This window comes from Eschrichtius robustus, chromosome 3, assembly GCF_028021215.1.
Source record: "Eschrichtius robustus isolate mEscRob2 chromosome 3, mEscRob2.pri, whole genome shotgun sequence".
Taxonomy (NCBI): domain Eukaryota; kingdom Metazoa; phylum Chordata; class Mammalia; order Artiodactyla; family Eschrichtiidae; genus Eschrichtius; species Eschrichtius robustus.
In genome coordinates, this window is record NC_090826.1 from 58,267,781 (window position 1) to 58,293,055 (window position 25,275).

The 25,275-nt window shown below is 37.3% G+C and overlaps 1 protein-coding gene across 1 annotated transcript in view; it reads left to right on the forward strand.

Moving 5' to 3' along the window:
• Positions 1-25,275, forward strand: part of IL23R (interleukin 23 receptor) — a 52,567-nt gene that overhangs the window by 16,225 nt on the left and 11,067 nt on the right. The window contains exons 4-6 of the mRNA XM_068538006.1: positions 4,492-4,652; positions 8,739-8,884; positions 14,396-14,552. Coding sequence (XP_068394107.1) covers positions 4,492-4,652; positions 8,739-8,884; positions 14,396-14,552 — 464 coding nt within the window. The remainder of the gene's footprint in view (positions 1-4,491; positions 4,653-8,738; positions 8,885-14,395; positions 14,553-25,275) is intronic.

A 25,275-nucleotide genomic window follows, 5' to 3' on the forward strand; every position in this document is an offset into this window, starting at 1 on the left:
TTAACTAATAATACTACAAGGTCCTATATATTAAAAAAACTTTTTTTACTGTCTTTTCTGAAACCAAGAGCAAATTATAGCCAAACTCAGGCAAACCTAACCCAAATTCTGACTTGATTGAGTCCAGATTAATGGAATTTTTAAAAACTTTATCATATGTTATCATAAAAGATGTGAAGGGTTACCATAAAAACAATGTTCTCCTCTAGCAAATTCAAAGAATGAGCTCCTATAATCACAGACAAATTGGAAAAGAAAATAAACATCTGTTTGTCTTACAATTAATTAAAAATGCACCCACGAGTTGAGAAAAATTAGAGAAATCCATTTTTCTAACTTATGGTTAAGAAGGCCTTTCCCCCTAGGAAAAAGGTGAGTTATAATGAATTTTGTGGTTGAAGTGGTATCAGATTTTAAAAGGCTTTTCTAGGTCCTGGGTTCTCAGGGTATTTTCCACTTGGGCAGATAGGTAGAGATCAGCATTTGCAAGGTTTCACTTCCAACTCATGTGGTTCTGTTTTCCAGTAAAATCACATATATAGAGAGGCATTTCACCTCAGCCCACCCACTTGTTTCCACAGTGGCAGTTGATGGCATTCCCTCTATGGCAGCATAGGGGCCATCAGGGCCTCCATCTGGTGTTGGATTGAAGTTGTAAAGTAGAGGAATTGTGTCTGTGCTGCTTCAAGAGTCTTCTTTCTCCCCAGAACCTTTGTGGTGACCCCACCAGCAGAGCTGCATGTCCATTCACATACACTCCTCAACCCCTTTGTATTTTGCTATGTACCAGTGGGTGGTGATAGAAAAAAAAATGAATCTCTGCTAATAAATATCTACTTACTGTTGTCCCATTACGCTCAACAGCTTTATGTAAATATATTCTTTCTTTATCTTGGATACTCTTGCAATGTCTGGCACAGTACCTTCTACTCAATAAATAACTTGTTGAATGAAAATAAGTACATGATGGCCCTTCATTCTATTTTATTCAAGTCAATTTAACAAATATTTATTTAGTATTTCATGTCTTCTTGGAACTATGTTAAATGCTAGAAAATTTTTTAAAATACGCAACATGTCTGTGCACGACAAGTTTATAAACTGTTTAGAACAGCACCAATGGTAGAATTTTCAGGTACTATAAAAGACCAATAGGGTCTTTTAGTTTTAATGAGACCCCTAAAAACAATTGCCTACTCTTCCAGTTCACAAGGCCTGCTTGTTTTTGCCGCATCTTCCTCTCCATATGCATATTCATTATAACCAGAGTTCTTAGATATAACTCCAAATATATTTGAGGCTGTGATGTTATATTTCTACTGAGTTCAATAACCAGTTCATATGTTAAAATCCATCTCCTCACCGATTCTGCACCAGTGCTTGGAGAGCTAATTGTGGCTGGGGACAAACACAAACTTACTGACTGATATTACTTTATATTCATGACCACTCACCTCAACTGGACCCAGGTAGCCACCCAGTAGCCCTACTGCACTTCACTGGCCAAGTCACTCCCCCACTAACCAGGTAATTATTTCATTACTCTTTCTCTCATCTCTGGTCTCCAACATCTTCTCCCCTTCTTCACTCTATTGATGACCTGCTTTCTATTTCATTGAGAAAACAGGAGTAATGAGAAATACCACAGCCTCCCTCATCTGCTGACACACTGACATCTGTACCCACATACTTGGTCTTCCCTTCTAGTACTGTGGATGAACTACCATTGCCCTGATGCCAGCTCTCCACTGTGTACTAAATCTTACCCTGCCTGCCTACTAGAGGACATTGCTCCAACAGTACTCCTCTCTTTCTTCTGTATCATCACCTTTTCTATCTTTACTGGATCTCCTCATCAGCTTTCAAAGATGCTGTAGCATCTGCTCTCTTGAAAATACAACCCTCCCTTGGTCCTTGCCTTCCACTAATCTATTTCTCTGCTCCTTCTATGGCAAACTCCTCAGAAGAGTTGTTTGTACTTTCTGCCTCTACTTCCTCTCTTTTCATCGTCTCTTTAATCTAGTCAAGTTTTTGCCCTCCACCTCCAGGTCTTAACAATGTCACTAATGACTTCCCCATTGCCAGATGCAATGGTTTATTCTCAGTCCCCACCCTCCTTATCAGGAGGATTTACTCTCAGGAGCATTTAACTTAGCTTTTTACTTCCTTCATTTGGCTTCCAGGACAGCACTCCCTTTTGGTTCTCCTCCTACCTTCCTGGATGCTTTTTCTCAGTCTCTTTTGTCAATTCCCCTTTATTCCAGTAAAGTAATGGTGACCCAGAGCTCTATCCTAGGACCTCTTATTATCTCTATCTACACTCATTACCTAAAAGATCTCATCCAAATTTATGGTGTAAAACTCCCTAATCTATATCTCCAGTCCAGATATCTCTCCTGAAATGCAGCCATCATTTATCTAACATCTTACTCAATATTTCCTCTTAGATGTCCAAAAGGTATTTTCAAGCTAACACTTTCAAAACCAAATACCCAGTTTCCTTTCCCCAGACTCGCATTTCCTATCTCAGTAAGTGGTAACACCATCCTTTGCAGTATTCAGGTTAAAATCATTGGAGTTCTCCTGGATTCCTCTCTAACACGCCCCCCATTCAACTGATCAGCAAAACCTATTGGCTCTGTCTTTAAAAAACTGATTTCTCACTGCCTGGTCCAAGACATATCATCTCTCACCTGCGTTAGTAAACTGGTGCTCTAGCCTTCACCTTTGCCCTGCTACAGTCTATTATTCACAAGTAGTCAGAGTAATCCTTTTCACATGCACATCAGATGTCACTCCTCTGCTCAAAATCTCCCATTTCACTCAGAGATCAAAGGCAGCACACTTCCATGGCCTTATGTGACCTTACAATGCCTTCTAAATCTCCCCCTCCTCTAGGACTCTCTGATATCATCTCATCCCTCTCCATCCCTCAGTCTACCAAGCCTCAATGACCTCCTTACTGTTCTTGAACAGGACAGGCAAGGTCCTGCCTCAGGGCCTTTGCATATCACCTAGAATGCTCTTCCTCCAAAGAGCCACAAGACCTGATTCTTTACTGCTCTAGTGTTACCTTCTCAGATGCTCAGATAGGTCTTCCCAATCTCCCTAAAATAAAAAATACCACCACACCTACTCCTAGCATTTCCTAACCCCTTTCTTTTCTCTTCTGAATGTTTATCACCACAAGACATATTATATATGTATTTGTTTCCACCAGAATGTGTGCTCCACAAAGGTTGGGACTTTACCTGTTTTGTTCACTGTGGTAGCCCCAGTGTCTAAAATAGTGCTTGGAATATAGTGGCTGTTAAATAAATATTTGTTGAATGAATGATTAAATTAAAAAATACTGTTCACCATTATCACCACAAATCAGCAGTGTTTATTAAAAATCTATTAACTACAACTAGGATTAGGTGGAATGGAAACTTCAGAAAAATATAAATCATGCTGACTCCCTTCAACAAATAATCTGTTATGTATTAATTAGCACAAGAAAAAAAGAAATAGAAGTAAGAAATTTAAAAAACTTTGTAACATACAGTTGTATGCAAAAATTGTCCTAAAGTATATAGTCAGTCATTACAATTAGATTCTTCATCTAAAATAGTGCTTTGTGGTCTAGGTGCTGATATGAGGGGTAGACTTTAAAAGAAGAATTAAATTACCTAGTAGCTATGGTTAATGTCAGTTTGAGAATACATTTCCATTTTGACTTGTGGTCTCAATACGTGTGATAAAAGAATTAGCCACAAACCAATTAACAACATGTATGTGGTTTTCTCTAACTGGAAAATATTCAAAGATGCCCTACTTACTACTTACACATAGTTGCCATTCTCTTATTTTCACATTTCAATACTTATTTACCATGAAGTTAGCATTCCTTATTACAAAGCCCTCGCATGGAACCCCTGTGCAATGCTCCTTCTCAGAGGGAGCTCATTTAGTTCAAGCCATGTCCACAGCTGCCCTTCCCAAAGAGGTACAGTAGGCACAGTACCCAGGGCTCGCCATACTTTCAGGAGTCTACAAGATGTTTAATTGCATTTAAAATCACAGGAAAAAATGAAACATTAGGTCAAAGAAAATGGTTTAATATGTGATATTAATATAGTTGCTTTTATATCAGCAGTTGTGAAACATAATCTATATGAATATATGTGTGTGTGTGTGTGTGTGTGTATATATATATATATATATATATATATATATATACATAAACATACCTACACACATATAAACTTTTTTATGTTAATGGAAGAAGGGGTCTATGAAGGCAAAAGTGCTTAGGGCCCATGAAAGTCATACTATGGCCCTGGATGGTCTTGACTTTGTTTTAAAAAATTCTAAAAGTGAAACCAATTCTGATTCATTTTTAAGTAAAAGGTTGCCTTCTGAAAGAAAGCTAAAAAGATAGCATCAAAAAAATTGAGGAATAATTCATTCAAACCAACATAACTGGTGATCATAATCTTTTTTTTTAAGTTTAGAGACAGAAGAAGAGCAAGAGTATCTCACTTCAAGTTATATTAACATCTCCACTGATTCATTGCAAGGTGGCAAGAAGTATTTGGTTTGGGTCCAAGCTTCAAATGTACTGGGCACGGAGAAGTCAAAACAAGTGCAAATTCACCTGGACGATATAGGTAAAGAATAAGAAATTCTGTAATGGCTTTACAAATAAACAACTAATTTGTTCTGACCTAATCAAATGAAGTTGAGATCTGAAAAGAATTTCCCTAAAGTTCCTGAAGATCATGATACAGAAAACAAGAATTACCCATAAGCCACTGTCTGAGACAAGCCAAAGATAAGTAAGGCTGCCATTGTGTTCTATATTCTTCCAGTCTTATTTCTACATGGGGTATGTCTTTTCACAATATTTACTGAGAACTTCTTATGTTTAACCATTGTTCTAAGGGCTAGGGAGAATGAGATAGACAAGGAAGATACCTCCTGTCCTAAATATCTTGCAATCTACCAGGGAAGAGGGAAAGAAATAAAGATTATAATAAAGTGTGATGAGTCTTATGTTGTGAGAAGTACAGCATACTAAAGCATTCTACTGTACATGCTATTTTGGAAGATATGTTTTTATTTGATTTTGTTTGAAAAGTTCTACAAAAAACATAGAAAATTGTGGAGAATTATGTAGACATCTCTATGTACACCAGCCAGATTCAACAAAAGTTAACATGTTTTGTTTCAGGTATTTTAGAACTTGCCTTTTAAAAAAATAATAATATAGAATACATATTTCTATTAATTTAATCTATAATCTTATTTTTAATTAATATCTTTAATTAGTCCCTTATTACTGTTCCCAATTTTTCACCATCATAAACTACACTGCCACGGACAATCTTTTGGCTGAATTTTTGCATAGTAGTTGTTTTTTTCCTTAAGATAACTTCCAAAAAGTGATTGCCCTTGAGCCTTTTACAACTATATCCTAGTCCTAAAGCCAGAGTTCAGCCAAAGAGCACCAAGTGTGAATCACCTTCTCTTTGGAGATTCTAGTGCCAATTATTCCTGTTTTTATTATTAAAGTTGATTTCAGTAGCTAACATTTATGGCACACTTTCTTCAGTGCTAACTGCTTTTACATACATTATCTTATTTAACCCTCACAACAGTCCTATTTTGTAGAAGAGATTATAATTTATACATGAGGAAACCAAGGCTAGGTGGCATTAGAAGTTGAGTTTGCAGAGCTAGGAAGCCTCTAGTTCTAGTATCCTCAACTCTTATCCTCAGTCTTTATTTAAAAGTACACTGCAATGTGTCTGACAACTTTCCTGCTGATTAATGTTCTAGAGGATGTGACACCTCTTGGGGCACAACACGGGTATCCTTTGGGGACTCCTGGGGTCTTCTATTGGAACTAATATCTCAACGTCTCAACTAAACTGAACTATCTCAACTAATAAGATTGGTCTAAAAATCTGTCCTTATGCTATGAATATTGGCTTTGAAAACAAGCACTGCTGACTACGGTGATGAATAGTAACTCCATTGTGCTGTACATTCTTGGAGTCAGTTCTCCACATTTTTGTAAGTTTACATTTTGAGGTAGGATATAGCCATAACATGCCCTTATCTTAAAAACAGGTTCCCCTCAATGGATTAATGATGTTTAAAGGCTATCGTGTTCAGTATCATTTTGGCAGTATCATTTTTAGGAATTAGATTATTACTATTAGTATTACTGCTATTATTACCATTGTTATCTTATTATGACCTTAGTGTCATTGCATCCATTTATTGAACACCTATAGTGTTCCAGACAATTAACATGCAAATCACATTTAATTCTGAAAACAATCATGCATGGTACCACTGTACCCATTTTATAGACGAAGAAAGAGATAAAATAATTTGCTCAGAGCACATAGCTAGTAAGGAGGAGAGCCAGATTTCATCTCAGACTTGCCGACTTGCTGTAGTTAACCACCACCCCACCTCCCATAAAGGGAAAATCTCATCTGGCTGTCACCTCCAAATCTGCTTTTCACACTGAACCAGGGAGCCTCTTGTTTAGAGTTACTCCACCTCCTCCTCCTCCTCCTTTCTCAGTATCCCAAAATGGACTCTTAGAAACTCAGGTTGAAAAGCACAGGTTGACAGTGTAGGAGGCTACTCCCAACAGAACCCCTAGGTTATTAACGGATGAACTATATTCATTTGTGGCACTTTAAGAATAAGACATTGCAAGTTAGATATATGAACTGTTCTATGAAACTGAAGACAGAGGACTCTCCTGGGAGCAATTTCCACATAACGGCTATGGGATTGGTCTTTAATTAAGTTAGGAAGATATGCTGAAAGGCAGGGCTGAATTAATAGTGCAGTAACACTGCCAAAATGACATGTGAGAGGAATGCTTAAACTTCTCTCATAGAGAAGTAAGTTTCAATACGGAAAATGCAGTGCCTTCTGGCTGCCATTTTCAACATAGTTCTCCCCACTGAATAATTATAAGTAAATACATGTTGTTAGAAAGATACCGAAGAACTACAATATGGTTCTTTATTTCAATATAAGTGGAAACTAAAGATATGGCATCTACGATGGAATTGACGGTTTTTTAAAAAAATGTAAGATCTAATGGGAATGTATGAAACCAAAGCAATGAGAGCAAAAATTCAACATTCTGAGTCTTGTGTAACAAACTAATGTTCAAGTACATATTACATAACATGTTTTTATTTGAAAAATATAAGCTCATTCAAACCTAAACCATCAGATCTCTATTGCATTGATCTGCTCTGTGCTAAGACTCTATCTTAAACCAGACTTACTGTTCTATCCGTATTTCTCATAGGACTAAGCAGACTTTTGCTTCCTCCCCAGAATATTTCTTTCTGCAAAAGGGTCTCGGAATGCTTGTGCTGTTACGTCTGTGGCAGGTCACACTCAGAGGTGGGAGACAGGAGGGGGTAGGTAATTTGTAGCCTTGAGGGTGCTTAAATGGTCCCAAGTGGTTTCAGAGCCCTGGAGATCCACTTCCCTGACTCTAGAAATCTCTGAATTCTGATTCTCATTACAAGAAGCTTAAACTAGCAAAAGGAAACCACCTATGGAATTCAGATGATAAAACTTCAGTATGGTAAGCTCTTTAATTAGATTACTCCTGCTACTACTACTTATGTTCTATACTGGGTTTAGCCCAAGGATTTTATTTTAGGTCAGTGCTACTAGAAAGCAAATCTTTAATTTTTATATTTTTCTATAAATTATATATCTGTGCACATAATTTTAGATAATATTATTCATTGAAAATAAAACAAATTTCCCAAAGAATACTTTATAAACTTAGAATAAACAAAAAGGAAACTAATTCATAGAGAATATTAAGCTGTAATAATGGCCTCTAAAAACACACATACAGGTTCTTGAGTTCTTTGTTAAATAATACGTCTAACAAAGTTATAGGTTTTCACTGTTCTACTATGCATATAGGAGAAATGGGAAGTGCCCATGATTTTATTCTGTCCAGACAGAACAAATTTACAAGAATTTACGCAGTTTAGAAATACAGAGCTTCCAGTTACACCATTACACCTAGTACAAAAAATAACTAGTAAGATGACCAATCAGAATTTCAGTTTCCTTTTGAAAATCATAATCACAGAACACAGCAATAATTTGTAAAGTCTTAGAGTCTTGTAAGACTCCTTGTTCAAATCATACTTTCAAGTACAGATTTATTTTAATAGATAACAAAACAAGTTAGCAATAGATATAAATATTCATACAAGTTTCCCTATGACACAAGAGAATAAAAATATCATTGTGAACGATCTTAATTTTACATCTTACCAAATTAGATACTCTGAACTAAATTTAGGTTGCAAAACATCATTTCTCCCTAAACAGATGCGGGAAAGAAGAGATATCTTCTTTACCTCCTTTTCACATTCTTTTGTTAATAGGCCAGGCTTCAGAATTTCATTAGTTCAGAATACAGGGGAGTATGAGGTGGGAAAGGACAAGACAGAGCTCCATTTAACAGAAATGGAGAATGGGTGGAATAGAATTTTACTTAAGAACAGCAGTTTTCTCCTACATAATAGATTAGAAAACAAGAAAAATTTCATGTTAATTAGATCATGAGTTTTTTTTTTTTTTGGTACTTTGAGTTTTAACATGTCTAAATATTGATGAAAAAATATTGATTTCTCCCTAGGCAAGTTTTAAGCTGCTGGATTTCTGTTTTTGTTTTTCTTTAGTGATACCTTCTGCATCCATTATTTCCAGGGCTGAGGATATAAATACTACAGTGCCCAAAACCGTAATCCACTGGAATAGTCAAACATCAATTGAAAAGGTTTCCTGTGAAATGAGATACAAGGCTGCAACAAACCAAACTTGGAACGTAAGCTAACTTTCACTATTCTTTTGCATGTAAGTGAGTGAAAGAAAAGCCAGCCAATAGTCAAGTGACCACAGTGGATGTATAATGATCTATTTTACATGTTTTAATCTGATTGTTCATGTAATATTCAAACCACTCTACTTTTAATAATGATGCTTCCAAATAGAGAGGTGTTTCCTGAAAAGGTCTCTTGCCTTTTGTAAACTGCTAAATAGACAAATGTCCAACTAGGACAGATTCATCTGTTTAGCTCCTTGTAATTCACTGTCTCTTAGGGTGAGATTTATATCAGTGATTATGAATATAAAATGTAAGTATTCTATGCTGAAATTTAACAGCCATCCGGGGAAATAAAATCTGTTCAAAAAGCTTCAGATTCATGGGTGTCTCTTTTTAAATGAAAAATGTTCAATCCAAAATGTAAAATTTGTTACTATATTAGTCTTAGATGAGCATAAGGTAAAAAGTGAATGTCTAGGCAAACTAACCATCCTTAAATACCAATGGTAAGTTAGCAAGTGTCTTAGGAGAGGCATAGGTACAAGGTGCATTAATAAAATCACATCACATGACAGCACCTGTGAACATTATAATAAAAACTTACTAATTTGCACTACAGGGTAACACTAGCCTGACTGAAGAAAAAGTACCAATTTTAGTGTATTTGAAAACAAATGCCATTTTATTATTTTTAAGTACAATAAACTGCCATTTAGTCAAAATAATTAAGGAATGGAGTTTATGGCTTTGCTTAATTAATAGTTATGTGTCATGTATGAATTTACCAGTTTTCAGAGAGTTAAGTGAAATGATATGTATTTATTCTGTGGTGATTAGCATGGCTCCAAAGTCTTCATCATTCTGAACATGAACGATACTGGTTTTGCTGTAGAACAATATGTTTAAAGAGTGTCAAGAAAATGAGGGTAAAACTATACTGATTTCATGACATACTCTAAAGACTGCTCTTTAAAAAGAAATCCCCGATGCCAAGTTGTTTATTTACCCTTGTTAATGTACCTGAGAAATGTGACCTTTTAGTTGTTTAGATTACACTTGGATGCAAGTCCATGTTCTGCAACATTTGGTCAGTAACCAAATGAAGATTCTGCTGGACTCATTGACTAAATAACTGCGGCATTTGTGTGCACAGCAACCCCATGCTTGAAGCCTAGGACAAGCAAGATTAAAAACTTCACAGCCAGTCTTCTGCATATGTGGAATTTAGGTAAATTTGAAAATAACCCAAATGAAACTCTCATCCTAGATTTTGAGTGGATGAGGCTTTACTCTAATAAGACACCTGGGTAGTGTCAGGGTCATAGGATGATATTGAGAACATGAAATTTCTTTATTTGGCATAACTAGGAGGAAGTAATAAGCTATAAGAATATTTAGAAAATAGAAAGGAGTTACAGTATCAGTATCTCTGAATAGATTTTCAGAAACCAACTGTTTTCTTGTTGAAATTCTTGTTCTCTGCTCCCCTTGGCAGTGCTACATATGCCACTGTGAGACTTGTTAACTCAGAGGTAAATCTGAGCTCCCTTTTCAAAACCTTCTCTTTATCAGAAGCAGGCAAATGAAGGAGCTGAAAGAATATTTGTTACCTCATTTCATCTTCATCACAATCTTTTGTGATAGGTAGTATCAGCTCCATCATCGAAATGAGGACATAGGGCTTGAAAAAAGCTTAAGCCAGGTTCTCCAAGCTTACAGCGTTAGTAACTTAGTGCCTCTTACAGACCCTGCATCACTTTGGGCACCCCAAAAATGTTTGGAAAATGAAGGAACCAGTTTCAATTCAAAATCCGTATCCTATCCCTTTTACCATGATTCCTCCAAATGTAATTACTCACACAGATGACCCAAGTCCAGTTGGTAACAGCCAGAATGATGCTTTGTTTTTTACATTTGTTACCCGTCAGTTTCATCTGGATCATGCATAAAATGTTGTCTTTACCTCCTTGTAAGGAGACAGGAAGCGAGAGTCAGGAAGAGTGGGCAGACACAAAGGACTACCGATTTGCTCTTCCACTTCAGCTCTGCCTGCATCAGATAACTGATGGAGGGAAGCTCTTTACTTCAAAGCGGCAGACAGCTATGCAGAAAGCCTTGTGGCTCAGCACATAGACTCTAGAGTTCAAAGCCTGGCTCTGCCACTTTCTGGTGGTGCAGCCTTGGGCAAGTTCCCTAGCTTCTCTGGGCCTCATTATTACCACACCTAAAAGAGGGATAAGATAAGCACCTACCTCATATGGTTTGGGGGGTGATCAAATGATGGAAGAAGCTAGCCCAGAGCCTGGAATAGAGTTAATGTTCAGTAAATGCTGGCTGTTACTGTTCCGCTTCATCTTAACCTCCTGGAGAGCCATGCAGCAGGTGTGGTCGAGCCAAGGATGCCCACCTGAAAATCAAAATCAGTGCATTGAGGGTGTTTTCAGCTGTTTTTAGCTAAGCTGCATATAGATTACGAGGTATCAGCCAGTCCTTCCAGTGAACCTGCAAGGCTGACACCATGGGGAGAATATCTACTTGTTGGTTATCTTCATGGACTGTCTCCCTACCTCCCTGGCATTCTTGCCCACTTCTGTGTACCTTATTTCAGGAACATTTGCCATGTTGTTTGTATTTACGTGTTTACACGTGTATTTTCCCATCCTTCAACTATGAGCCCCTGGAAGACAGGACTGTTCCACAATCATTTTTGTATTTCCATTGATATTTATAATGTCTGGTTCCCACAGATAATATTTTGACACATTAGCTATTAGTAGTATTATTATTTGCCTTTAATGGTGCCAATAGCAGTGATAGTAAAGTAGGGAAATCTTGACTAGAAGTTCAAGTGAATGGATTAACAATGACTCGAGTCTCTGATTAAGCTAGACCAGGGTATTGGCAAACTTTTTATTCAAGGGCCAAATAGTAAACAATTTAGGCTTTGCAGGCCATAAGATCTCTGTCCCAACTATTCAACTCTGCATTTGTAGCATGAAAGCAGCCATAGACAATATGTAAATGAATGGACATTGTTGTGTTCCAGTAAAATTTTACTTTTGGACACTGAAATTTGAATTTTAGATCATTTCCATGCATCATTGAAATAGTCTTCTTTGGATTTTCTTTCAACCATTTAAAAAATGTAGAAACTCTTCTTAGCTCATGGGCTGCACAAAACCAAGCATTCATTTTTTTCCTGGAATGGCTACTAGAACAGCAGGCAGATAGCCAAGGTTCAAATCCTTGGCCTTTGCATTTCAAAAGTGTCAATGCTAGTATAGGACAGAAGACTTGTAAGAACATGTGATTAGTCATGACTGGGTTTCTCAATCCCCATCCCCCTTCCCTCTCACACCAAACACTAGATAAAGATTCCTGAGCAGAGAGAGGGGGAAATGGGTGAGGGGAAGAGGTTGGTAAGGGGGGAGAACAAAAAGAGTTTAGACTTGGATGGTTACTGAGCAGGACCCCTCATTCTGGGCCATGCCCCGGGTTGGGAGTCAGAGGAAGCTGGGATTATAGAGCTCTGAATAGGTTGAGATTCTCCCCTTCACCCAAGGATGCTCCCAGAAATTTAGGTGTAACCCTAAGAAAAGAGGTACCTCAAAGTGATGGAGATTGTGTCCAGGCCTCACGCCTTCAGAATTGAGGCTCTAAAAAGAAAGCAGCTGCTATAAAAATAAAGTTATATTTCTGGCCCTTGAGGTCATACCCTCTGCATAGGAACACAGTTAGGTCCAGCTCTCTCGACGTCCATTGTAGCCTCTGAAAGTATCATTTTGAAGGTACCATCTTCAGCTTGCAAGGCCCTAAGCAGGCAACTGGTTGGCCTCTTAGTAGAAACAACTGTTAACAGTTCCATAAAATTATTCTTTCTATTCTAGAACTCTGGCTGTACTTTAGGGTATTTCTCTTCTTAGAGGACTTATCTATAAACATAATGGCAAGAGACATATTGGAGAACCGCGACTCCCCTCCAAAAGAAGCTCATATGAAGCAGGGTGCCTATGGAAGTCAAACTTTTGGCACTAATAAAATCTCTCCTGGATCCCAGTAGACTCTAAGGGCCTTCAGTCATATTTAGAAGAGCAGAAAATTTCAAGGGCCGTGGGTAGAAATGTGGCTTACGGAAACTCTGAATGATATCTTTCAGGAAACGTGATATCCCAAAACAGATATTTTTATGATTTTTACGTTTTCAACGCATTGCAAGTTTTAAAGATTTATGTTAAGACTGGGTTTTAACATTAGAATCTCTAGGGCTTCCCTGGTGGCGCAGTGGTTGAGAATCTGCCTGCCAATGCAGGGGACACGGGTTCGAGCCCTGGTCTGGGAAGATCCTACACGCCACGGAGCAACTGGGCCCGTGAGCCACAATTACTGAGCCTGCACGTCTGGAGCCTGTGCTCCGCAGCAAGAGAGGCCGCGATAGTGAGAGGCCCGCGCACCGTGATGAAGAGTGGCCCCCTCTTGCCACAACTAGAGAAAGCCCTCGCACAGAAACGAAGGCACAACACAGCCATAAATAAATTAAAAAAAAAAAAAACTTGACCTTTTAAAAAAAAAACAAAAAACATTAGAATCTCTATATGACATGTATACCTTGTTGTGTGTGTGTGTGTGTGTGTGTGTGTTTTAATCGTGATAGTTTTAACTTTCTCTTTCATGGTAACTGTTTTCTCCCAGTTGCTGAATAAATGCATTTCTAGACTTTTTTTATGTTTACGTTTCAATTGTGCTTCACTTTTTTCAGTAGATCCACTATTACAACACACTAAGGCGCTGTGTAAATGCCTTGGTTTTTCTCCCCCATCTGAACCAGCTTGTCTGGGGGTCCTTTTTCATTATATTTTATAGCAGGTTGTAGTCCCAGAAAAATGATTTTTAAGTTTATCCTTCAGCTATTTTCTTGCTTATCTTCCATTGGATTTTCACGTTTCAACAGTCTTAAATGTTTTGTTTTGTTTTCTCATATATATATGAGAAAGGATACATATATCCTTGTAGAATGCATAGATCTGCAATAAGGACCAATTTAACAGCTTAGTTTGTAGGTAATTGTTTCCAAAAGTCATCATTCACAAGTGAAATTATTTCATCATTCAGGAAGAACTATTGATCTAAATATGCAACTGCAGAGAGAGAGAGAGAGAGGAGGGAAGAAAGACTGAATTCAAACAATTGCTATTATGTCCCCCTTTCTCCCACCCTATTAAAATCAGCTGTTCCAAAATTAAGAATATATTACATTTTGGAATTTCTTGATATTTAAAAGCTTGAAAGAGTTGTCAAACACTAAGCAACATGTATTTCACTTTTAAGGTTAAATAACATGTATTTGATTATCTTTGGCCTTCTTTTATACAAAGTAGCCTATTCCTCTCTGTTTTCCCAGGGTCCTGGAACATAGTAAGTGTCCATACATTTCTGCTAAATGGAATAATTGTTTTAAAAGCACACTGCATCATTTCTTTATGGTATTTCACTATGGTTATTCATCCATTTTAGGTTAGAGAATTTGACACCAATTTTACATACGTGCAACAGTCAGAATTCTACTTGCAGCCAAACACTAAGTACGTATTTCAAGTAAGATGTCAAGAAAAAGCTAAAAGGTACTGGCAGTCCTGGAGTTCACCCTTTTTTCATAAAACTCCTGAAATAGGTGAGTGTATTTACATATTTAATCGCTTAGGCTTCTCTTTTGACTTCTGTCTCTTTTCTAAGTATATATTTTTTTCTCCTTAATTTGTATCAAAATCGACAAAACTATTCTAGGGCAGGTGATAACATTTAAATGTCATTTTCCTTTGATTTTGTTAAGGCTGACTACAATTTATGTAATGGTTCTCAAACATTCCAGGGCATAAAAACCAATAAAAACCACCTGGGGGTGCTTGTTTAGTATGCATGGGATTACGTTATTCTCTTCTCAATAAAATCTAGCTGAGCTATTATCTTTAGGTATTTTCCTGCTCTTAATATTATTCGTTTAATTTTCTAGTCATTTACACGTGATTCAATAAAATCTTAGCCAAATAGACTCAATTGTAAGCAAATAATAAAATGAATCTATAGTAATTTTCATAATACTCCATAGTGGCCCCATTATCCTGAAGATGTCTCCCTACTGTAGGTAGCTTATACACTAGATTAAAAATTTTTTTTTCAGAACTGAAGTACTTAATTGCAATCACAGTATTGTTAATATCGTTCTTACTATAATACAACATCTTGGAATTGTGTTTTATGTTTTCAAAACACTTTGACATACATTATAAATATTGATGGACACCAAATAAGTAGAAGGTGCCAAGAGCCAGACAAGCTAAGAAGTTCTTTTGGTGCCCCCTACTGCCAAAATCTCAGAAACACATTATTAAGGGAATAATTTACAATACTGGTTATCAGTTCTCTTTTTTTAAAGTAATTTTTTAATTTAAGGTATTCTGTTTTAAGTTGATATTGTTAAAATTCTTAGGACTTTAGATGCCATTTTAGAATAGTCAGAATTTAGTTGATAATCTATTTTAATGAAATCTAGAATTGCTTAGCAAGATTATTCAAATTGATAATTAACATTTACTTACCACTCACAAAGTACTACTATACAAAAGCTTGTTTGATCTTTACATTAGTCATATTTGGTAGTGTAATTGGCATCATTTTACAAATGAGGAAACTGAAGCATGATTTGCTTCATTGCTAGTGGGTAAACAGCAGTTAAAGGAGAACATGAGTTTTCTTACTCACCACCAGCCCTCAGTAATCTCATCAATTTCTTTCTTTAACCAATTACAGTTGACCCTTTAACAACATGTGTTTGAACTCTGCAGATTCACTTATACACAGATTTTTTTCAATAAATGCTACAGTACTACACAATCTGTGGTTGGTTGAATCCATGGGTGCAAAACTGGGATGCAGTGGAACCAAGAATACTGAGGGCCAACTATAAATTATATGGGGATTTCTGGCTGTGTGGCGGGTCAGCACCCCAACCTCTGTGTTGTTCAAGGGTCAACTATACATCAAAGTGGAGGAACAGCTTACTAAAATATCCTATAGGTTAAGTACAGTCAGCTCTCCATATTCATGGGTTCCACATCCACAGATTCAACCAACCATAGATAGAAAATATTTGGGGAAAAAAAGTCTGGAAAGTTCCAAAAGCAAAGCTTGAATTTGCCTCACACCAGCAACTATTTACATAGCATTTACATTGTATTTACAACTATTTACATATCATTTACATTGTACTGGGCATTATAAATAATCTAGAGATGATTTAAAGTATACGGAAGGATGTGCATAGGTTATGGGAAAATACTACTCCATTTTAATTAAGGGACTCGAGCTTCCTCGGATTTTTGTATCCGTGGGGGGAGGGGTCCTGGAACTAATCCCCCATAGATACCAAGGGACTACTGTATAGGACCACAAATGTTCTCCTTTAAAAGTAAAGGCCGTAAACCTCACATAGAAGAAACAGGAACATCAGCTACCCCGCAACAATTCTAAACGTAAAGTCTTTGTTTTCTAAGGGGGAAAAAACCACTTAAGAGGCAAAAATGCCAGTTAAGATGAAATAGCCCTGAAAACTTGCATCTATCCATGTTTAACATGTTAGCTAAGAGGAACCATAAACTATTCTCTTGGTACAAATTCCTTTCTAAGACACATTAAAGAAGAAACAGGGAAAGTGTGTTAGGGAAAGTGCTAGTATTAAATCTTTTCAAAAACTTATCTCTTTTTTTCTATTTGTAAAAGCAATGCAAGTCTGTTGTAATATGCAACCTAGAAATGTGTTGTTTACATTTTAATGGATTTAATACTAGTTTTTTCCTATGCACATATTTTTTAAATGGTTGATGCTGTGGTATATGTACTGTTTTATATCCTGACTTTCTTACTTAATCTACCTTGTTGAATTTAAAAACCTATTAATGGGTGCATTCCAGTTTATGGATGTAGTACCATTTAATCATTTCTCTATTTAAACAATATCTAGGTTATTGCATTTTTTCCATTATCAATAAACTTCTTTGAATAGCTTTGTATATGAACTCTCCTTATGTCTTTAGGTCTTTTTGGATCAAGAGTTAAGCACATTTTAAGATGTTTGATGCAAGTTGCCAAACTGCTTTTCAGTAAATCTTTAATATCAATTTCTTTTTAAAAAGGTATCCATGAAAAGACAGCAATTCATTTAAGTTGTTCATGAAGTATTCATGTATCCTCTACCATGCACCAGGCACTTGCTAGGTACTTGCAGAACCTCAGTGAGCAAAGGAGACAAAGATCCCTTAATTCTAGAGAAGACAGCCAATATAAAAGTATATAACATTATAAATATAGAAATACAAGCAGTAAGAATCAAACCTCACAACTGAAGTTTGAATTGTTTCATAACCAACTTGTTTAATAATGGGGTTTTTTGGCTAAACTTTCCCAGTAATTAAGGTTTATTTATTTATGAAGAAACACAGCCCAGGCAATACTTCACCCTCTATGCAGGAATTTCCTGTTTTTGTTCTCTAAAATTCTCATATGTGTATCACTAAATTGATTCATCCTGAAACAATGTGTTTTCAAAATTATGCCCAGATGGCACAGCAGGACAAATCATGAAGTAGGTATGGCTTTTCCTGCAGGCCCCTAGCATTCTTCTGTATCACTTTCCCTCTGGATAGTGCCTTTCCTTGGTCTTTAAAAACCTGGTCTCCAAAAGAAACCAAAGGAACTCAATTATAATAAGGGTTAAATGACGTGTTACCTTTTCCTTCCTTAGAGTATTTAGACTTCAATGGAAAACAAAGCCTTACACAGTAGTCCCCCCTTACAGGTGGGAGATATATTCCAAGCCCCCCAGTGGGTGCCTGAAACCACGGATAGTATTGAACCTTATATATGCTATGTTTTTTTTCCAGTACATACACACTTATGATAAAGTTTAATTTCTATATTAGGCACAGCAAGAGATTAACAACAATAGCTAGTAATAAAATAGAACAACTATAACAATATACTATAGTAAAAGCTATGTGAACATAGTCTCTCTCTTTCAAAATATCTTATGGAAATTTAATGCCTTTTGCATCTTAACTAAGCACTTATCACACTCTATAGCTGTAACTTTCGCAGTTTCAGGTATGACAGCAAAACTAGCACAAATTTCTTTTTCCCTCTTCACAATTTCAAGGATAGAAGATTCATTCTTACCGTACAAGTTAGCAACCTCAGCATAGGATTATTTTTCCTTCCTTAATAAGTCGAGAACTTGCATCTTTTCACTTAAAGGGAGCACTTTAGGGCTTCTCTTTGGCATATCCAAATTGCCAGCATCACTGCACTTGTACTTTGGGCCATTATCATGTAAAATAAGGGTCACTTGAACACAAGCACCATGATAACCAAGACGGTGTTCTGATAACCAAGATAGCTACTAAGTGACTAACAGGCCAGATCCATGGATGATTCCCATCTGGGGTGGGACAGAGCTGGACAACGTGAGATTTCATCACACTACTCAGAATGGTGCGCAATTTAAAACTTAAGAATTGTTTATTTCTGGAATTTTCCATTTAATATTTTTGGACCCAGTTGACCAAGGCAACAAACCAAGGAAAGCAAAACGTTGGATAAGGGGGGACTCCTGTACTAAAAAAGAAAAAAAAAAAAATCAACCTTAGTTGATTACTTACTCTTGGGCTTTAACAATCACATAGGAGAAATTTCTCTAGATTAGAGACTCACATTTTTCTATACTGGTATAATAACAAGAGGCTAATTCAGTGATTGCATCCAGGTGACTTCAGGATAATAAATAATATAGCTAACATTTACTGGATGCTTATTGTGTGTTGGGCACCGCGATAAGGATTTTACTCATCACTGCAGCCCTATAAAACTGTTATTCCAACTGTGCAGATGAAGAGATGAGGCTCAGGGAGGTTAAGCAGTTGGCTGAACATTATAAAGCTGGGAAATGGTAGGGCCAGGGCAGAGCTCAGGCTGTAGGATTCCAGCACTCACCCTGTAGCTCTGCTGGTCTCCTTCCTAAGAGAGCTAGGAAGGTGCCATGTCAACCTCCCCTGGGCCACCTAACCATATTCTCCTCTACACATTAGCTAATATGCCAACATAACTTCATTTAATGTAATGCTTATTATGAAATGCAAATAAATGAGAGAAGAGGGAACTGTAAGATGCTATCAACTATTTCTACTTTGGCAATGAATACAAGATGTGGAAGCACGTTTGGGTTAAAGTGATGAGAATGAAACAATAGAAACCTTGGGATAGGACAGTGCAGTCTGAGATGAGGACAAAGTATAGATGGGAAAGGTGACCTTGCCCAAGACAAGGCACCACAGGGAAATGCATAGCGTGTTTTTCCAGCTGGCCCTGGCTCAGGAAAATGTCTTGAAAGCAATGCTTCTCAGAGTGGGGTCTGTGGACCACCTACATTAGAAATGCTTGGTACTAGTTTAAAATACAGATTCCTCAGCCTCTAGTCTAGTGATACTTCTGCAGCGAAGTGTAAAAACCAGTATTCTGGAAGTTGGACACACCCTTTAAGAGGGAGAAGTGTTATGAAGGGTGTGGGTAGGAAATGTGGACAGAAAGGGGGAGAACAGAGTGCCCAAGCCATTGCCTTGGTAAGAGTGGTTCTGGGGGCCAGAAAAGGGTGGGTACATGAGAGTCTCAGGCCACTCTCTCTAGTACTGTCCGGTTCCCTCTCTACTCCTTTTCCTCCTGCCCACCGCTTCCTCAGTCACTGGGCACCCCAACTCTCTTGGCAGCCCAGGATCCCAAGAAGCACGGGATGCAGGACCGAGGCTCCAGTAAACCATCACGTCCCACATTACCCCCTCTGCCTACACCCTCCCCTGCCTCTGGGTGTGAGGTTTCAGCAGAGGCTCTGAAGACCTCCAAGGGGCTGCTGAAATGGCAGCTTCTAGACCACCAACCTGGATAGTCGCTGTAAAAATTCCTGGGGTCTTTAAGCAGTACAGAAAGAGCCCCAAAGGGGAGAAGATGGTTTGTCAGCATAAAAAACCAACACTGAAAATGTGAACATGAATTCCCTACTACCAATGTGAGACGAGGTCTTCCTGGCAGGAATGTTTTTCAATTCTGCTTTGTAATACAGATCCCTTTTTAATGAAGAAAAGGTAGAGGCTCTATAATCCCTTTAAAGACAAGTCAGAAGCCTGAGGGAAGGGCAGTCACATTTCATAATGACTAACTTGCTTGAATTACAACTTGCAGTAGAAAAGTTTCCCAGAGAAATCATATTCTTCTTTTTTTTTTGACAATTCTCCAGAGGAAGGCAAGTATAAGCAAGATATTAAACCACATCATACTTTGTTCTCACAAAATACTGTTTGTTGTTGCATTACCAGTGACTCAAAGATTCTCACTAATCTTCCAGGACTTTTAGTGGCTTTTTAGCCACTAAAACAAATGTTATATCAATGGAACCAAATATAGGTGGTATTAAATATAATGCAAATTAGGAGTGGCCCACAGAATGTACTCTTGCAAAAATTCTGTCATTTGTAATTAGAGATTTCTGATTCATTCATATTGAGATGGATTATAAATTTGTAGATTTGTGGTTACTAAACTGGGTTAAACATATACACAATGTTCCTTGAAATACTAATCATTTTAGACCCTTCATCTGGATTTATTTAATCTTTGGGTCCTGTCCCTAATAAACCACCAGGGTTTTGTAGAATAGAAAGCAATTCATAAGAGTTTCACAATTTCTCTGAGGTTTGCAATCCAGTAATAGAGAATAAAGATTATGCTTTTTCATGAGGAAGTAATAATCTCCTGTATTAGTTTCCTATTGCTTCTGTAAAATGTTAGCTTAAATTCAGTAACTTAAAACAATACAAAGGTATTATCTAGCAGTTATGGAGGTGAGAAATCCAAAATAAATATCACTGGGCCAAAACCAAGGCATTGGCAGGACTGTGTTCCTTCCAGAAGCTCTAGGAGAGAGTCAGTTTCAGTGTGCTTTCCAGACTCTAGAGGCTGCCTGCATTTCTTGGCTTGCAGCCTCATTTTTCTTCTTCAAAGCCAGAAGTATAGCATCTGCCAATCTCTTTCTCTGACCCTTCTGCCTCCTTCTTACAAAGACCCTTGAAATTTTGCCCCTGTAATTTAGGATCATCTCTCCATCTCAAATCCCTTTTGCCATATAAGGTAATCTATTACACAAATTCCAGGGATTAGAGCATGGTCATCTTTGTGGGGTCATTATTGTCCTACCATGTCTCCTCACCTAACCACCCACTACCAACAATTGCAATTTTTACCAACTACACAGTTTTTCACTGCGATTAGGTGCAAGCAAAAGAAATAAAATCTGGTTCTCTTAAGCAGGAAGGGAATTATGGGAAAGATAGCTGGAAAGTGGTAGAAAGGCTGGCAAAATGATCACGAGCAGGATCCAAGGGACTGCAGGAACTAGAACCACAGCCAAAATCGCAGCCTAGGAAGAATCTGGTGAGAACTGCAGCTGGCACTGTGGTCACTGCCACTGCCTGCCCTGTGCCCTGGACGCTCCACTGGTGCTGCTGTTACCAGACCCTGGATATAGCTGCTGCACTCATATTGGATTCTAAGCGATTTCCTGGAGCTGTGTGTCCTGTGCGAGGTGGGGAAGAGGGCATCTGATGAGCTAGCCTTAGGTCATCTGCTTGCAGCTACTTGCTGGCTGTGGGGAGAGGGAGTCTCTGCTCCATTGAGGCTACCACAGTGGGAAGCCCTACTGGCCTCCTACCTACACTAGGATGTCCACAGAGTAAGTCCTGCTGCTGGGCAACTGAAAAATGGCAAATGTCCACTAGACTGTTCAGACTCAGGAACAGGTACATGCTGGCTTGACAGCAAGGTTGCACCTTTGAAGAATCCTAAACCACTGGGTAAAACTTGGAAGCTGCCCATTCTTGCACATAGAATTTTGCTACACTTTGACATCAGACCCTCACCTCTGTGTGGTCCATGTCACTCAAGAAAACGTCTAGGTGGCTGCTGCTTTTTACCTTTTCCTTCTCTTATTCTTTCTCTTTAACAATATGATTGCCATATACATATTTCTTACCTTCTTTACTCTCTATGTACCAAGTACTTACAGCCTAGGAATATAAGCATGAAGACGGTCCCTTGAATATGCCTAGGCACGACCTCCTATCATTAATATACAAGGATAACATGGTAACTCATGAAATGATTCATCGTTTGACTTGTTTTTCGAGGTGTGGTAAAGAGTTTGTTCTGATGTATTGTTTTCTCTGCCCTGGGCTTCTGGTGCCTATTTGATAGGTCTGGCCACTGTCTTTTGCTTTGCCATCTGATGTGGACTGGGGTCAAATCTTCACCCTTGGCCCAATAATATTGAATTCCAACCATAGAGCTAAACTGGCCTAGCGAGATAGCATGTAAATGCTGTGAATAGCTGAGATTATTAGAAGAAGGAGAATAGAAAGAAAGAAATCAAAAGGAGATGTTTGTGTTTTAAGAAAAACAAGATAGGAAAAGAAACCTTCACTAACTTGAAAAACACACCTTTAATATGGCTCCTCTTTCTTAAATATCTAGAAACTTCTGAAAGAGAAAGGTCTAGAAAGGTCCCTGTGTCAGCTCTGGTCAAACCTCTAAGATGCAGGCCTTGATTAGTGTGGCTCTGACACCAAGACTGGCAAGGACAAAAATAAACAAAGGAGCCTTATAAATATCCATACTCTTTGGCCCAGTAATTCCACTTATAGAAATCTAGCCTTAGGAAATAAGCAGAGCTATGGAAAGGAGTCTTATGTACAATGATATTTATTTAAAAGCTAATTATAAAAGTAAGAATTTGTTAACAATCTGAAAGTCCAATCATAGCCATAGCTAACGCTTATTAAGTTTTTAATTTGTATAAGGCATGGTACTAAGCGCTTTGTATGAACTATCTCATCAAACCTGATGAATGAAGCATTGTTATTATCCAATTCTACAAATGAAGATACTGAGTCACAAAGCAGTTAAGCAACTTGCCCAGGGTCTAGCAACTCCAAGTGGTAGAGCCGGGATTTGAACTAAGTTTCATCTGAATCCAAAGCTGGTGTTTGAAATCACCAAGCTATACACTTTCTCAATGGGGGATGACTGAATAAACAGAGTACAAACATCATGAAATATTAAATTGCCATTAGTATGATGATTCTGAACAATTTTTAATAAAATTTTAAAATGTTCATGATATAATATTAAATTTTAAAATCCCACAGTATTTAGTAAAGAGCATGATCTCAGCTAGGGTACAGATATACACAAAAGACTGTTAACAAATGCAAAAAAATGATTGTTTCTAGTTTGTGAACAAATGTAAAATTGTATTTTCTTTTTCATACTCTTCTACACTTTTCAAGCATCCTACAATTAGCATGTATTGCTTGTATAAAAGGGAAATAGTTGGTGTTCAGAAGAAGATAACTCTAGGCTGGAAGAGTCTGAGAATCAGTGCTCAATGGGTTAGCCCAACCATCGTCCATTGTGTGGGTTCTGAGCCCTACAAGGCCAGGCAGCTCCAACACACTGCCCAGCCTCCAGGGAGCAATGGCTAAGTCTCAGCATGGGAGCACTGCTTGCAAGGCTGACTCAGCTACCCCACCTGGAGCCATCCTGCTACAAAAGTGAGATTATTAATTAATGGAGCCAGTGACCAGCACAAATTACATGCCAGAACCAGGTAGGAATTTTCACTCTTGGACCTCTACCTAGGTGACTTTGGACAAGTCATTTACCCTTTTTATGCCTTTGTTTCCTTATCCATAAAATGAGGACAATAGTACTATCTACCTGATTGGGTTGTTGTAAGGATTAAATGAGAGAAAGCATGTGAAGTCTAGTACAGTATCTGGAACATAACTAGTACTCGATAAATCATCACTTTAAAAGAATAACAAAACACACTTTGCCCCATGGTAGACGTAGAGGGAAAGGCTGAGGCGACTGATTTGACATTATCCCTAAGAAACAGATGGAATACATTATTGCTAAAACTAATTCCTTTTGAGTGGATTTGATTAAATTAAGCTGGTATTTGGTAGGCCAAAGAATGTAGTTATGCTTCTAGTTTTGTCCAAGAACAAGATACTACATCTTTTTTTAAAACCATTCTAAACTCCCTATAAACATACTGTCTTCTGTGAAGACTAACTCTAGTGTCCAATGTCAGTGTGTATAAGTTATATAAAAATTCTTACCAAATTAGAGATGATTTGGGGTTTCTGAGTATACTCAAATATATGCTGTGAGAGTAATAAAGCATAATTTAATATTCCACTGCAGGGACAGAACTGTCTTTTTACAGACATAACACCGCAGATATTAAATAAATAACGAAAATACCATGAGATTTTTTTCTAGCATTTTAGGCAATACACTGATGATTAGTGTTGATATAAACAATGTTTTTCAGTCATGGCAGGTGGATTAAGGGGATGTATTAGAGTTTTTTTCCCTCTCTCCTTTATTTTTCGTATTAAAATTATTTTCTCCTACTATAGTTACTGCTTTTATAATGAAAACTATTAAGTATGATTTAAGAAGAAATGACCTAGCCACTTGGTGGCAGTATGTCATGAAGATAATAGTCTATATGGCTTCATTTCAGTCCTTCGCTTAAAAATTTTGTCATTGACATATATACACTACCATGTATAAAATAGGTAACTAATGAGAACCTACTGTATAGCACAGGGAACTCTACTCAATGATCTATGGTGACCTAAATGGGAAGGAAATCTAAAAAGAGTGGATATAGGTACAGCGTATATACGTATAACTGATTCATTTTGCTGTACAGCAGAAACTAACACAACATTGTAAAGCAACTATACTCCAATAAACATTAATAAAAAAAATTTGTCATTGGCTTGATTTCTTCTCTGACAGTTTTGTTTATAAATTGTCTTACTTCAGATATCTGATTCTTTGTGAAATTACCCTCTTATAATTAAGCATCTCTTTTAAATGACTTTAATCTAATTTAAATTAATACACCTAGTTGATTTGCAACTATGATAACAAAAAGACTCTAAAGGAAGATTATGTTTGTTCTCTATTAGGGCTAATAAAGCCCTAGTCAGATATGAAAATTATTTTTATGTGATGCAAATTAATAACTGATGTTTCATTGCCAAATAACCACCTGTAGTTTATACAACAGAATTATATTAACCTGTATTAAAAGCCAACAGCACCACATATTATTTTTTAATAAAAATGCTAATTTTAAAATAATAAAAGTGAAAACAAAAATAATCCAGCAACATATGCTATAAACCCATGATTTTGCAAAATTGAAAGTTGTGTTACATTTT